Source organism: Fistularia commersonii, chromosome 2 (genome assembly GCF_037954325.1).
Source record: "Fistularia commersonii isolate RoL2024-O1a breed Wild chromosome 2, RoL_Fcom_v1.0, whole genome shotgun sequence".
Classification (NCBI taxonomy): domain Eukaryota; kingdom Metazoa; phylum Chordata; class Actinopteri; order Syngnathiformes; family Fistulariidae; genus Fistularia; species Fistularia commersonii.
In genome coordinates, this window is record NC_141285.1 from 3,192,859 (window position 1) to 3,207,648 (window position 14,790).

At 35.9% G+C, this 14,790-nt stretch overlaps 1 protein-coding gene across 1 annotated transcript in view; it reads right to left on the minus strand.

The window, feature by feature from the left end:
* Positions 1 to 13,162, minus strand: part of adgra1b (adhesion G protein-coupled receptor A1b) — a 204,943-nt gene extending 191,781 nt beyond the window's left edge. The window contains exon 1 of the mRNA XM_086164570.1: positions 12,561 to 13,162. Coding sequence (XP_086020696.1) covers positions 12,561 to 12,778 — 218 coding nt within the window. The 5' untranslated portion in view covers positions 12,779 to 13,162. The remainder of the gene's footprint in view (positions 1 to 12,560) is intronic.
* Positions 13,163 to 14,790: the final 1,628 nt, after the last annotated feature.

Sequence of the window (14,790 nt, forward strand, 5' to 3'; positions counted from 1 at the left end):
AGTTACAAGCAAAGTCCCTTGTTTATTTGTTTGGAAATATATAAAAAAATATATTAACAGATCCAAAAGTCTGAGCACTCCTTTTTTTAACATCTCGCTCTTGCAAAGCATTGCAAGTCGTGAATCAGTAGTACTTGGTTTCTCTATTTTCTTCCTCGGTTCGTACAAAAAGTATGTACTGACTAATACAACAAAAATGTAACCGTCTAACGGACACGATTTAGTCCAAAATTTTACCAGGGTTCCAACAGCTGCGTCAGATCGAGGTCAGATCAGATTCATACTGTGAGTGAACGTCCAACGGGACTGAGGTCAGCATGGATTTTGTCCAAAAGAAATACAACCAAGGGAGAAAGTCTCCAAACTTAGAAATACATGGTCAACCCCCCCGAAAAAAAAAATGAAATAAAGAAATAATAATAAAGTAGATAAATAAAAAAATCCTAACTATATAATATAGAATGTGTTATGTAATAGTATGTATAACATTTTCATTTATGATATTTATGATAATAATAATAATAACAAATAATAGTTCCCTTATAATATTTTTTCAATATTGATATATGTATCATATATACAAATAAATATATATCATATACAATAAATAATATATTCTATGTATATTTTTAAATATATTTTAGATACATATGTGTATGTGTGTGAAGAACATCAGTGTGTTCATTTTGTTTCATTTTTAAGTCAGATTATATTGTTATATATTGAACAGCGCTAGAATGTCCACAGGTGTGAAAATCCAGCCTACTTTACCACGAATCAGTCAGAATTCCTGAGCTGTGTTGGAAAGGAGGGCGGCCAAAAGTCAGCGAGGAACCACTCGAGTATTTTATTGTTGTTGATCCAGACGTCAATATCCTACTGGAGTTCCGTCAGTTCAGTTTCTGACGGACAGAAAGGTGTCCGGTCAAAATTAAATGCAGCCGATACACACCGGCAAGTAGTCAAATGTGCATGTTGACAATAAACACTGCTCAAAAAAATAAGGGGAACACCAAAATAACACATCCTATATCTGAATGAATGAAATAGTCTTATCAAATACTTTGTTCTTTACACAGCTGAATGTGCTGACAACAAAATCATACAAAAATATCAATCGAAATTAAAATTATTAACCCATGGAGGTCTGGATGTGGAGTCACATTCAAAATTAAAGTGGAAAAACACACTAGAGGCTGAGGTCCTTAAAGCAAGTCAAAATGAATCAGTGTTGCTTCCTAAGTGGACAGTTTGACTTCACAGAAGTGTGATTGACCAAGGGTTACATTATTTTACTTAAAATAAAGTGTTCTCTTTATCTTTTTGAGCAGTATATATTAGAGTAAAGGTAAATAAAGGGGAAAAAAAATGAATACATTATAACGGATTCAAGCTAACTAGTTAAGTCGACTCTTTTATTTTGTAGTTCTCAGTTAAGTTAAACTACCTTTCTTTGCAGCCACATATAAATAATGAGACAAAGTGAAGGTAGTCGGGAGTGAGATCATTGGATACAGCGAGCTGTCGCTGTGTTTCGTCCCAGGACTCCCTTCTGTTTCCCAGACCGCAAACCTCCCTCTGCGGACAGACATCCCACTCGGGGGACAGGCAGCTTCTGTTTGTGCAAACTCAAGCGTGTCCTGTATGTGTGTGTGTGTGTGTGTGTGTGTGTGCCTGCCGACCCCTACATGCCTATCTCAGGCCTCTGCATAACGTCCAGGAAATCACAGGGAAAAACAAAATGGAACATGATGTAAACAACCTGTGACAAACTTTTGGCACGTCCCTCCGAACCTCTTTTTGCGTTATCGATTGTGTTTTCTGTGGATAAGCTGATGCTTTTAATGAGGGAGGAGGGGAATTAAGCATTGTGGTGATATAAACATATGGTTTATATCACAGTTTAAGTGTTTCAGCGCCTAGCATCCATGTATATAACAAGACCTCTCACCACAAACGCAAGTCTAATAAATCCAATTCCGTTTTTGCATCGTGACGTCAGCGTTTATTTCGGCTGAAAGTTGCGCAACGACCCCATGGAAACGGTTGATCGCCGTTTAAATGTTTTTTTTCCACGGTAAGCAAAGAGCGGGATCTACATCGCTTGTAACCTTTCCGTGCCACAGCTTGGATATTTCTTTTCGGTCCAAACCGAGAGCCGCCGCACTCGAAGCTAGCCTGGCTGCCGCGCACAAGAGACATCCGACTGTATTATTATCGGAGAAAGGACGCAAAAATAGCATCGATGGGCAAAGTCCAACTCACCAGTCATGAGGAACAAGTGGAGTAAAGATTACAATGTGAACTATTACAAACATTTGGATCCGATGTCTTTAAGTTTTCTGGCCACTTTTCTTCGAGGAGCCAAACCCTGTGTTATTCTAGAAGATAGAATTACTAAGCAAAGCCAACCAAAATAACATATTTCGAATCTAACATTGGCCCTGGATGGGAAACACATTGCTTTATGGGTTTATCTATAAGAAGTATGTATTCACAGAGTGTCACGTTGTCTCTGGATGACGCTTTAGCGCGCCGTTACGGGACACTTTATGAAGAATATCCACAAGTTGTTTGTTCAAGTGGTGGAAACTATGTTGATGTGGAAGCAAATATCTCTCCCTCTTCCTCTCTCACGGATGAGACGTGTTTAAAATCCATTTCCCTTAAAGTTACACGCTACATGCAAAATGCTAATTCGCATTCCTGCAAGTTACGAGTTGCAGCAAACGGTACATTTTCATACAAAGGGGATCGATAGCGGTTGTAATCGGTTGGGTTTAGCCGAATTTATGTATGTGCTCGATCAAAAATGCACGGTTTTAAGACATTTTTACCGAAATTTGACCGCTTGAGAAAAAACAGGGACAATCTGACACAATGAAGGGCCTGTGAGTCGTGTTTGGGATGCACTGTAGCAGATGTAGGTCATGACGAACAACGTCGAGCGAACAACAAAAGGTGAAAGCGGCTGAGGTTATAACAAAACTTTCTCGTCATCGGGATGGGATTCGTGATACCGGTCTGCCAAAAAAAAAAAAAAAAAAAAAAAAAAATAGCATAATAGCATTCCGACCTGTCACTTTTACAATCATTTACCACATTGTTGACTGTCACTTTTTTCTCCACACAGTTTGTTTTGTTTGTTTTCGCATCACTCACGGCACACGGCGTTGTTGAGGAATATGAAAAGCTGTGTAAGAGCCAAGGAGAAAGCTGGCTTGTTGGATGAATAAAGTATGAATGCTTTGTTGTTGACAAATGATGGATTATATTTAAGGCATTTGAAAGGAACCGAACATTATTTAATCGACTATGTGTCTTTAGCGCATTGTGAACGTGTCTTTTTTTTACGCCTGAATGTTTGTTTTTTTTTTATGTCGCATATGGACTGATTTCTTGCACATTTTCAGAGAAGTATTTAGCAAACAAGTGGATTGTGAATGTGACAAGAGTTGACGGCTAGAAAAAAAAAAAGGGTGACTGTTTTATTTTTTTACTTTTTTGTTTTGTTTTGTTTTTGTTGTTAACAGACAACACTATTGCAAATTGAAGTAATTGCAATGACCTCAATGTGTAACAGATGATGCTTAGAGGGAAATAATAATGCCACACTTTGACTTATTGACATTTGGGATATAAAATGCCATTATTGATTTTTTTGCTACCAAACATTTGTGTGAAATTCTATGACGATTGACGAGAGGCGGGAAGAGTGACTTTGACCTTTGACTGACATTTGTTCATTCACTGGTAAAATAAATGTATTTAAGCATCATTTAAATAACATTTCAATGCCTATGGATGACAGCAAAAACAAAAATACTAATAAAACTATTAATAATAAGTCAACAGAAGTTATATACTACAAACGCATATTGATTGTTATGTTTTTCATGATTAAAATGCAACCTACAGTATATTGTTCTGTTGAGTTGATGAAAAAAAAATGTAAAATGGAAAAACACCTGCATTTTTTTAATCTTATATATATATATAAACATACATGCTTACTGCCATTCATTTATTGGTAGAATATCTGTATTTAGGCAAAATTTAATAACAGCAACAACAAAAAACAAAAAACAAAAACAGCAATAAGTATAATAATTTCACTTGTTCTGTATCATCAAGTAATATGGCATTTATAAAAAAATATACAAGGCTAAATACGATAGAGGATTTTCTATCTTTTTGAAATGCTTAATCAATGACAAAAATGCAATCTATATAACTTTCTTCAAAGTCAATGATAAAAAATGGGATTTAAACTGTATAAAATACTTCATTTGATATCTTACACCTGAGTTTTTTCAACCTAATTTATATATACGGGTATTTTGTCCAGTTAAAATATCAAAATCCCATTTTTATCAATTTTTTGGGAGTCCTTGGACAAGATTTTTCAACCCAATATATATATAGATATATCTATATCTATATATATATATATATATATATATATATGAAAGAATGGGATTTAGGAATGGGATAAAAATGGGATTTTAACTGTATAAAATACTTCAATTGTTATATATATATATATATATATATATATATATATATGCTCGTCTGTGTATATATCTTACAATTTAATCAATTTTTTGGGAGTACTTGGACACGATTTAGCAATTTAAAATGTACATATATATATACATATATATGGAAAACTGATAAAAAATTTGTATTTTAAATGGATAAAATATTTCATTTGGTATCTTACACCTGAGTTTTTCAATCCAATATTTATATAGTTAAAATATTAAAATCCAATTTTTATCAATTTTTTGCGAGTTCTTGGACAAGATTTTTGTCAACCTTATATTAAAAAAAAAAAAATATATATATATATATATATGTCTGTGTGTGTGTGTGTAGTGAGAGAGTGACATATATATATATATATATATATATATATATATATATAGATATAGAGAGAGAGAGAGAGCGAGAACAATCCGGATGAGGATTTGGCCTGAGGCCGGGTGATTTTACACTACTCAGCTCTTCATCAAACACAAGATAAAACAGAAGTTGAAGTGACGATGATGAAGCGAGCGCGCATGCACACATACACAAAACACACACACACACACACACACACACAATGATAAGGGACTGCCAAGTCTCCCATCAGGCAAGAGGACTAATATGTTTCCCACTGGGATCATATCCTGCACCACAAGTAAAACACATCAGCGCTTTAATAACCGTGTTTTATAACAGGTCAAAAAGCAAAAGAAAGTCATCCTGCTTCTAAGCTGACCTCCTCGGCTCCCCGAAATTTATGACCCTTTAAGTAACTTCAGTGTTTGCACAGTATACTCAGTGGTGCAGTGGGGAGGCAGTAATGGCAGGGCTGAGAAGTATTCTTGGCAGGCACTGTTTATTTTTACCTAATATTTTTAGATACTCACGTCGGGTTTCGACACATTCTTGGTTTTGCAGCACAATTCGCAGCTCCTCCGCCACCTCCCGCCCCCCCCGGCCGCCCCTTTTCTCCCCCACCGGTCATGAACTCCCCACCGGTGAACTGTCACAAAACACAACCCACGGCGTGTTGTCAAAATACAACAACTTTACCGATTTAAGAGATGAATCAATACCTATTGAGGCTATTAAATAGACAGTTTCAAGTGTTCAGCAACATTACAGATCAGACCTGACCTCACGATATCTTCAGCGGAGAGATAACGCAAGGGCAAACGTTTCGGGCTTTAGCTGTTGCAGAAAGGATCTAAAAGTATTAGACCCTCAGGGGTTTAGACGATTGATATTGGAGAGTGCGCTAATCTAAGGATGAACCTTTTGCTTTTATTTTTTTTTAAAGTCTTCCATATCACCGGAGATAAGCGCAGGAGAAGCCAACAGAGAGACTAATAAAGATTGGCGTGACGCCTCGCGGTTCCAGATGCGAGATACGTTTTTTTTTTTTTTTTTTTTTTTTACCGAGGTAATTTTGGCCGTATCTCATTAGAACGGTCGCCTCCGCATATCGTATCTTTACTTGAATTTCGCACAGTGCATGTTTCGATCCCGCGTCCGTCACAGGGTTTCGCTGGGGAGGTAATGCACGGGAGGATACGGACGGACCGTGTCAATAAAATATTCATGTAAAACTGCTGAGGATACCGAGGGGCAGAAACGGGGAAAAGAAAAAAACCCTGAAGGAGTAACAGCAAGAGTAAATAAAAGAGGACAGTAAGAGACAAGAGGGGGGGAGAAAACACACAACAATATTTAAATGAGAGGACAGAATAAGAGCTTTTTAATGAAAAACACAAGGAAATAAATTCAGATGTGACACAGAACCCCGTGACTGCTTTCATTCGGCTGCAGAACATTACACGTCCACCTACGGCGGCGGCGTTGTATTTAAAATCCGTTTTTTTTTACAGCCGGCGTGCAGTGACATCCCTTGGCTCGAGCGCAATCTTCTCACGGAGGAAGACGCGAGCTCATCCTGACGTTTCCACTTAAGACGCTGCCAACAACCTTCAGTCCGTCTCTGATGATGATATCCCACTTTACGCCAAACACCTTCGGATTTTGGCCGCGGCCCCGTCCGAAACGCTTTTGTTTCAGGGAAACCACCGGGGTTAGAAGGAGCTGGACGGCGTGCGTTATTTTGACATCCTCAGCTGCCGAAAATAGATTTCCCATAGTAGCGTTTGACCTCGGATTCCGACGGTCAGATACGTCACACAAATATTAGACGAGAAGCAGAACCCTTTCGAATCGGAAAAATAATATCACAAAAAAACATTCGCCTATCCGAGCGACAAAAACCTATAAATAGTACCGATAAATTACGGTCAACATGGATATCAGTTGATTCAATTTTTTTTCTATATGACCACTCTCTCTAAAATGACTGACACAACATTCCCCTGTAACCAAGCACTTATAAAATGCACTTATATAGGTTTTATTTATTCAGTCGCTTTGCATTTAACAACGATGACCCGTTCAAACGACCACGAATTCAAAGCGAATTCGTCGTCAAGCAAAAGATTCATTTTACGTCGACTCAATTCGTAATATATAAGTCGTGCAACGTCTTGCCTGACGGTAGCCTAGCTTCCCATCCTGCTAGCGATGGTTTAGGACTTTACTACCATCCTCATGTTGCTTGATGATCTCAAGCTTTATTTCTAAATCAATCGCTCTCCTTTGCTTCTCGGTAGAAGATCCACGAGCAGGACTAGTTTCCTTTCTTTTTTCAGACGTCTTCAGGGGATAAAAAGTATCGAAAGTACTGTAGAAATATTGTACAAATCAAAATACTCTACGTTAATGGTGACTGAATGAGATGCTGACTGTATCTCAGCGCTTCCAGTTGCCTGAGTCCTACTTATCGTACGCTTTTACGTTTGGGTAAACTTACATAGACGCATAAACATTGATATAAAAAAATAAAAGGCTCGTAAACATTCACATCGCAACTTTGGGATATTTTTGGTTGATGAATCTGTCAAAGTCGTAACGCCCATCGCAAGTTTTCATAACAAGGTACTTTGTTAGGTGAGAGGTAAGTATATATATATATATATATATATAGGTTAAAACAATTAAAAAACAGCATTGGGCATTTAAAAGTATTGAATTATAAGTAAAATATAAGGGTATTAATCAAAACAGCAAAAAAGAGAGGGTATTTATATTTAGTACTAGTGGGGGATGTGCATTTATTTTAAAAATTTATGATTTAATCAGCATTTGTCAGCACTATAAATGAATCATTAGGCATGAAAGTATGATTTTTTTTTTTTTTTTTTTTAATTTTTGGGGTAATTCAGTCAAGTGTTTGAGTGATGTTTTTCAAACTTTGAGGATCAAACGTTGCTTCCCGCACAGCCTCCTTTCAGTCTTTAAAAAAGAATGCTGTTATAAAGCTCTTCTGCAGAATTTATCCACTCACAAGTCAATGCCGTAAAAAAAAAAAAAAAAAAAAAAAACAATATTCAGAATATTACGTGTCAATTTAATAGAGTTATTCTAATGGATACGATTAGCCAGCTGGTCTTTCTGGTCTTGACGTAATAAATTCATGCAAAAAAGTACCAGAGAATTTAGAACAGAATTTATCTTGCATTTGAAATAAAAGGCCAAATAAATTTGGTTTCATCAAATGAAATGCGGTGATTAGTCTTTTTCTTATTTCATATTGGTCTCTTGAGGTAAAAACACGAATATTGACGTCACTTTGGGATAAAAAAAAAAAAAAAAATTGGAAGGGTGGAGGCATTTTGATGTTTAAAAGATGAATGCATTTCCATACAATTATGAAAACAATGGAAAACTCCACCACACCAAACTTGGGACCAGAATAAATTAAGTCAAAATTAGTTGTCAGACTCACCACCGGCGGGTGAGACATCAGAATTCACCGACTCCGAGGACGAGCATTTCGGAAATATGCAAATGTCCTATTTAAGCTCCAAACGTTCGTCAGGTAAAAGTAAAGAGTGAGACTATTATGCAAATGCGAAGTGACCCGTGTTTGGTCACAAAACAAAGGCTCAGTGGCACCGAATTCCCACCCTTGGACGCACACAGTGTTTCCCAAACCCCTTTGTTTTCCATCTCAAGCAGGGAAGTCACTCAAAGACGGAGCTCCGACGAGCGCGTCGACATTCAAACGATTCGTTCGTGACGTCTTCTCGATTAGCGCGAGACGCTTTTCAAAACGTCCTGCAAAACGCCCTGATGGGGCTCTGCAGCTTTTACTCCGTCTCGGCTTTTCCCCCGGAAGGAGAGAGGTGTCAACTGCAATGTAGGGAGATTGTTGAGGCCATTACATCCGACAGGTCGCAAGGTCGACAGAGTTGTCGCCCCTGCTGCGATAACACACACATACACACACACACACACATACATGAACAGGAGAGCATGGAAGATGAGGAAAGCAGGTGGAGGTGTTGGTGCTCTACTGCATAGACCAGAGGTGGGCAGTTATTTTGGCTGGCCGGAAACATTTCTTATTTTATTTTTATGCACAGGCTAACTAGGTGATTAAAATAAAAATTGCGATTTATCATTTCAATTTTTTGGCATTTTATTTCAATTTAAAAATCATTAAGAATAAAATAAACGTACCGAATGATATTATTTTGGAAAAAAAAGTTAAACAGGAAAAAATAGGTTTTTAAATTTAATATTGATTGAAAATACTTAATACGGGCTAACTAGGTAATCAAAATGAAAATTGCAATCTAAATATTTCAAATTTTTTGGTATTTTATTTCAATTTTAAAATCATTAACAATAAAATAAACGTACCGACTGATTTTATTTTGGAAAAAAAGTTAAACAGGAAAAAAATAAGTTTTTAAACTTAATATTGATTGAAAATACTTAATACGGGCTATCTAGGTGATTAAAATGAAAATTGCAATCTAAATATTTCAATTGTTTGGCATTTTATTTCAATTTAAAAATCATTAACAATAAAATAAACTTACCGACTGATATTATTTTGGAAAAAAAAATTAAACAGGAAAAAATAGGTTTTTAAATTCAATATTGATTGAAAATACTTGTTAAAATATTCAAAGAAAATGCAAAACGGGACAGATGTGGCCCGCGGCCCGTAAAATGCCCAGGTCTGTCATAGGTATTTTTCTTATTTTATTCTAATGTTCCATATACCTGTTAATTTTTTTTTTTTTTTTTTTTTAGTTAATAGATACAACAGTAAGGGATGAAAGAAGTTGCAGCACGCGCCAACCTGCACATTGCACGAGAGGCGGACTTGCAGGAAATGCTGCGCTCGAGTTGTCGCTGAGGAAACGGCCCGACAAGGAGCTCATTGTCCACATAGGTGGTAAGATGAGGGGAAAATGAAAAGAGCACGTGGGGGGAAAATTGCCGCGTGGTCTACGGGGGGAAAGATCGGTATGTGCATACTTCCTTTAATATATCTGTTTATTTGCACAGCACATCTAAACAAAAGAGCGAGCAGGGAAGCCACTTCAGCCCGACAAAGGTCACATTTCCTAACGCAGGAAAACCGCTTTCCGGTCGAGCTGGAACACCTCACCGAGGAATAGAGGAATCACAACACAGCAAACGCGCTATTAAAAATTCGAAGCTCGGTTACTTTGACGCTCCATGAGAATAAAAATGGCCGGAGTGTTATTTATCTTTCAAATCAAAAAGTTTGTCGGTTCCTGCGAGCTGCAGAAAAAAATAAAAAAATTAAAAAAAAATAAGAAGCACGGCATGACAAAGGTTAAAAAAACAAAACAAACCCTTTAAATATTCTCCACTTAAGGGAACAAAAGCACCCCTGCCTGCATGAAAGAAAACCCCTCACCGAATAATTTTAGTAAGCAAAGTGCTAACATTAATCAACCGCGCTTGGATTTCAGAAAGAGATGTTGACTGTAATTCGTCGAGAGCCTTTACATTTAGCTTTTACACTCCGTAAGCACACGCGACTTTCCAAGAATAAAACCGTCTATTAATCTAGCAGTCAATCTGTGCACCTGCGAGAAGAGGTGGAAAATTATCAACCCCTCGAGTGTGTGAAGTGCTATTTCATCTACGCGGATGAATACTAAGGGAGGCTTCTTCGAGTCCGAGCCCGGGAACAAAATATTTTGCGTTTGAATAACTTTGAATACATTGCAAATAATATCCTGGAAGATGGTGGGGGAATTTAAAAAAAAAAAAAAATAGCCGTTTTTTTACAGGTGTGGCGAGTAGCAGCGTCTGAAGTAGCGTGAAGCTTGCACTCATCCTGCCTATTTTTGTTTATTTTATTCTTATTATTGCTATTGTCGCTCTATTTATATTGTCGTTTAGTTCTGGTTGTGTATTTTTATTGTCCATTTTTATCCCTGAGGTTTTCCCCGCTGTCTATTTATTCCTATCTTCTGTCTTCAAATGTCTTTTGATTTTTTTTTTTTTTTCTAATTTTTGATATTGTAACTGTTTATTTTAAAGTTTAACTTATCTATACTAAAAGAAAAGGAGTTAAGGATGGGGAACATAGATGAAACTTTTCTTTGGGGTTATTTTATTTTTATCTATTAACGCTGCGATAAAACATAGTTAAATTGCTTTTTTTTCGTCATTCAAAGCACCAACAAAATTTAAAAATTGATCTATCCATCTAATCAAGGCAATTATTTCTTATTTAATTTGTATGCGTGGGCAGACTATGTATCATGTAAACATAACAATATGAAAATTGCAATTTAAATATTTACACTTTTTGGCATTTTATTTCAATTTTAAAATCATTAACGATAATATAAATGTATTGACATTATTTTGTATGTAATCATCCATACACAATTAAACTTTAAAAAATTAAAAGGAAAAAAATAAAGAGTTATAAATTCAATTTTCATCAAGAATACTTTGGAAAATAGGAAAATAGTTTGGTGGGCTGGATAAAAAATGACCAGGTCTGATCTAATGTATCTATTCAAATCTAAAGAGTTTATTGCCATATTTACAGTGTTTCGCAGTAAATTGGTGGCAAAACAAACAAAAAAAAAGCAGCAAGCATATTATTGCAATGACATGTAGACAACGCAAAGAAATGTAAACAGTATTAACAGGATCAATATATCTATTGGTCTATTCATCTGTCTGTCTACACCAATATAGTCAAATCAAATTGTTGTCAAAACTTTGAGCCAAACAATTAATATTATTATTATTGTTTAACGCTGTTGTTATTATTGTCTTGTAATCTCTAATTGAAAATTGTTGGTGTTGTTAACAGTGGCAATATAGTAATAATAATAATAATAATAATAATAAGGATAATAAAAGTAACATGATTTCAGCCTGTCTTTTGTGTTTTGTTAACAGTGGCAATATAGTAATAATAATAATAATAAGGATGATAAAAATAACATGAATTCAGCACGTGTTTTGTTAATAGTGGCAATGTAGTAATAATAATAATTACGATAATAATAAGGATAATAAAAACAACATGATTTCAGCATGTCTTTTGTGTTTTGTTAGCAGAAGCAATATAGTAATAGTAATAATATCAATAATAATAATGATAATAATACGGATAATATAAATAACATGATTTCAGCCTGTGTTTTGTGTTATGTTAACACTGGCAATATAGTAATAATAATAATAAGGATAATTAAAATAACATGATTTCAGCATGTGTTTTGTGAATTGTTAACAGTGGCAATATAGCAATAATAATAATGATAAGGATAATAAAAATAACATGATTTGAGCATGTGTTTGTGATTATATTTTGATATCATAGCGTTCCAAAAACTAACAATACTCTGAGCCACAGACTCACTGATGAATCGTGCCAAAGCTCCTCAGACCTCGCGGAATCGATTTAAAACACTTAAAGGTCTTGCTCAGGCTTCCGAGTCCCTAAATGGTATTTAAGGATCTCCGGGGGTTCTTCACAAAGCTCCGGACCCCACGGCAAAAAAAAAAAAAAAAAAATCACCATGCAATGAAAAGGACCCTAACAGAGGGTTTATGAAAGATCGTCCACTGAGAAGGTGTGGGTTGGGGGGTCGCGGGGGGCGTCAAGCCATGATGGCTTTACTTACAGGGAGACGGTTCTGTTGGGTAAGAAACTGGGGTGCAGGGGGTCCAGGAGGTCCAGGTCATCACACGACACCTTGATCCGGACGTGCTGCCTGCTCGGCTCCTTGGACCTCTCCGCCGAGCAGTGACAGCTGTCAACGATCAGCTCCGGGCACAGACGGTTGGCCGGGCTGGACTCCCACAGCCCGACCAGGAGGCAAAGCAAAGTCAACGCCTTCATGGTAAATTGGGAAATTCCTTATAAATATATATATATGCATATATATCCACACTCCTGTTTCTTTTAAGTTATATCCTCCCAGCTTCTGTTAGAAATTGGTATCATCTCACATTGGCTTTACACACACACATGCACACACACACACACACACACACACGCTGTGGTTGAGCTGTGGTCCAAATCCCGTGCGAAGTTGGTCAACTTGCAGTAAAAAAAAAAAAAAAAAAAAAAAAAAAAAAAAAAAAAGCGTAAACTGTTTCTCGTTTTTTTTTTTTTTTTTTAAAGCGGTGTGAGAAGCTTCATCGTTTCCATCCTTCGTCCTGAGAGAGAATTAAAAAAAAAAAAAAACGCTCGTCTGCAAAAAAAAAAAAAAAAAAAAAAAAAAAAAACTTCCAGCAGCGGCGACCTCAGAAAAAAGTCCGGATAAACTTTAGTTTTCCTGCGCCACATCCTCTGCGAGGAGGAGCATCTGCAGTGACATGTGAGTGAAGTGGAAGGACATCCATCTCGACCCCGGGACCCCCGTCCCCTCCCCCAAAAAGTGGAAAAAAAACCCTCCTTCTCCTCTCAGCTTCTCAGCTACCGCGCGTCAGGCGCCCTTGTACTTGTTGCGCCGACGGTGTCCAGAAAAAGTCCCTCCCTAACGGACCCCCCCCCTTCCTCCCACACACACACACACACACACACACACACACACACACACACACACACACACACACACACACACATACACATACACATATAGACCACACACCCGCCTCTTCACGAAGACGATCCTTTTTTTTTTTTTTTTTTAATAGTTTCAGGATCATTTCTAAAAAAAAAAAAAATCATGCAGATGGAAAATTGATACTTTATAGTATAATATTCCGTTTAAAAAAGTAAAGAAAATATTTAAACAACACAATGTAATGCCAAGACGATCCCTGTTTTTTTTTTTTTTTTTTTTTTTATAGTTTCAGGATTATTTCTAAAAAAAAAAAAAAAAAAAACATGTGGATGGAAAATTGATACTTTACAGTATAATATACTGTTCAAAAAATAAAGAAAACATATAAACAACACAATGTAACGCCAAGACGATCCCTGTTTTTTTTTTTTTTTTTTTTGAATAGTTTCAGGATCATTTCTAAAAAAAACAAAAAAACATGTGGATGGAAAATTGATACTTTACAGTATAATATACTGTTCAAAAAATAAAGAAAACATATAAACAACACAATGTAACGCCAAGACGATCCCTGTTTTTGTTTTTTTTTTTTGAATAGTTTCAGGATCATTTCTAAAAAAAAAAAGAAAAAAAAACATGTGGATGGAAAATTGATACTTTACAGTATAATATACTGTTCAAAAAAATAAAGAAAACATATAAACAACACAATGTAATGCCAAGACGATCCCTGTTTTGTTTTTGTTTTTTTGAATAGTTTCAGGATCATTTCTAAAAAAAAAAACAGAAAAAAAAAATCATGTGGATGGAAAATTGATACTTTATAGTATAATATACAGTTCAAAAAGAAAATAAAGAAAAGATTTAAACAACGCAATTTAACGCCAAGTCTATCACACTTTTGTGAAATCAAACTGTCCACTTGGGAAGCATCACTGATCCAGATTTCCATGGGTTAATATATTTGGGTTGATTAATTTGCTTTTTTATCCAGCCCGCCAAACTATTTTCTTTGAATATTTCAAGTATTTTCAAACCAATTTTGACTTTCAAAACTCCTTATTTTTTCCTTTTGTTTACTTTTGTATGGATGATTATATACAAATTTTTCCCGGTACATTTGTATGATTATAAATGATTTTAAAGTTGAAATAAAATACTCCCAAAATTTAAATGTTAATGAAATTTAAATTGCAATTTTCGTTTTGTTAAATTACATGATACCCAGTTGGCCTGCGCATAAAAATTAAATAAGAAATGTGGCCCGCCAGCTAAAATAATTGACCACCCTTGAGATAAAGGATAGAATAATAGAGGTTGTTATGTATATATTCCTGAAAAA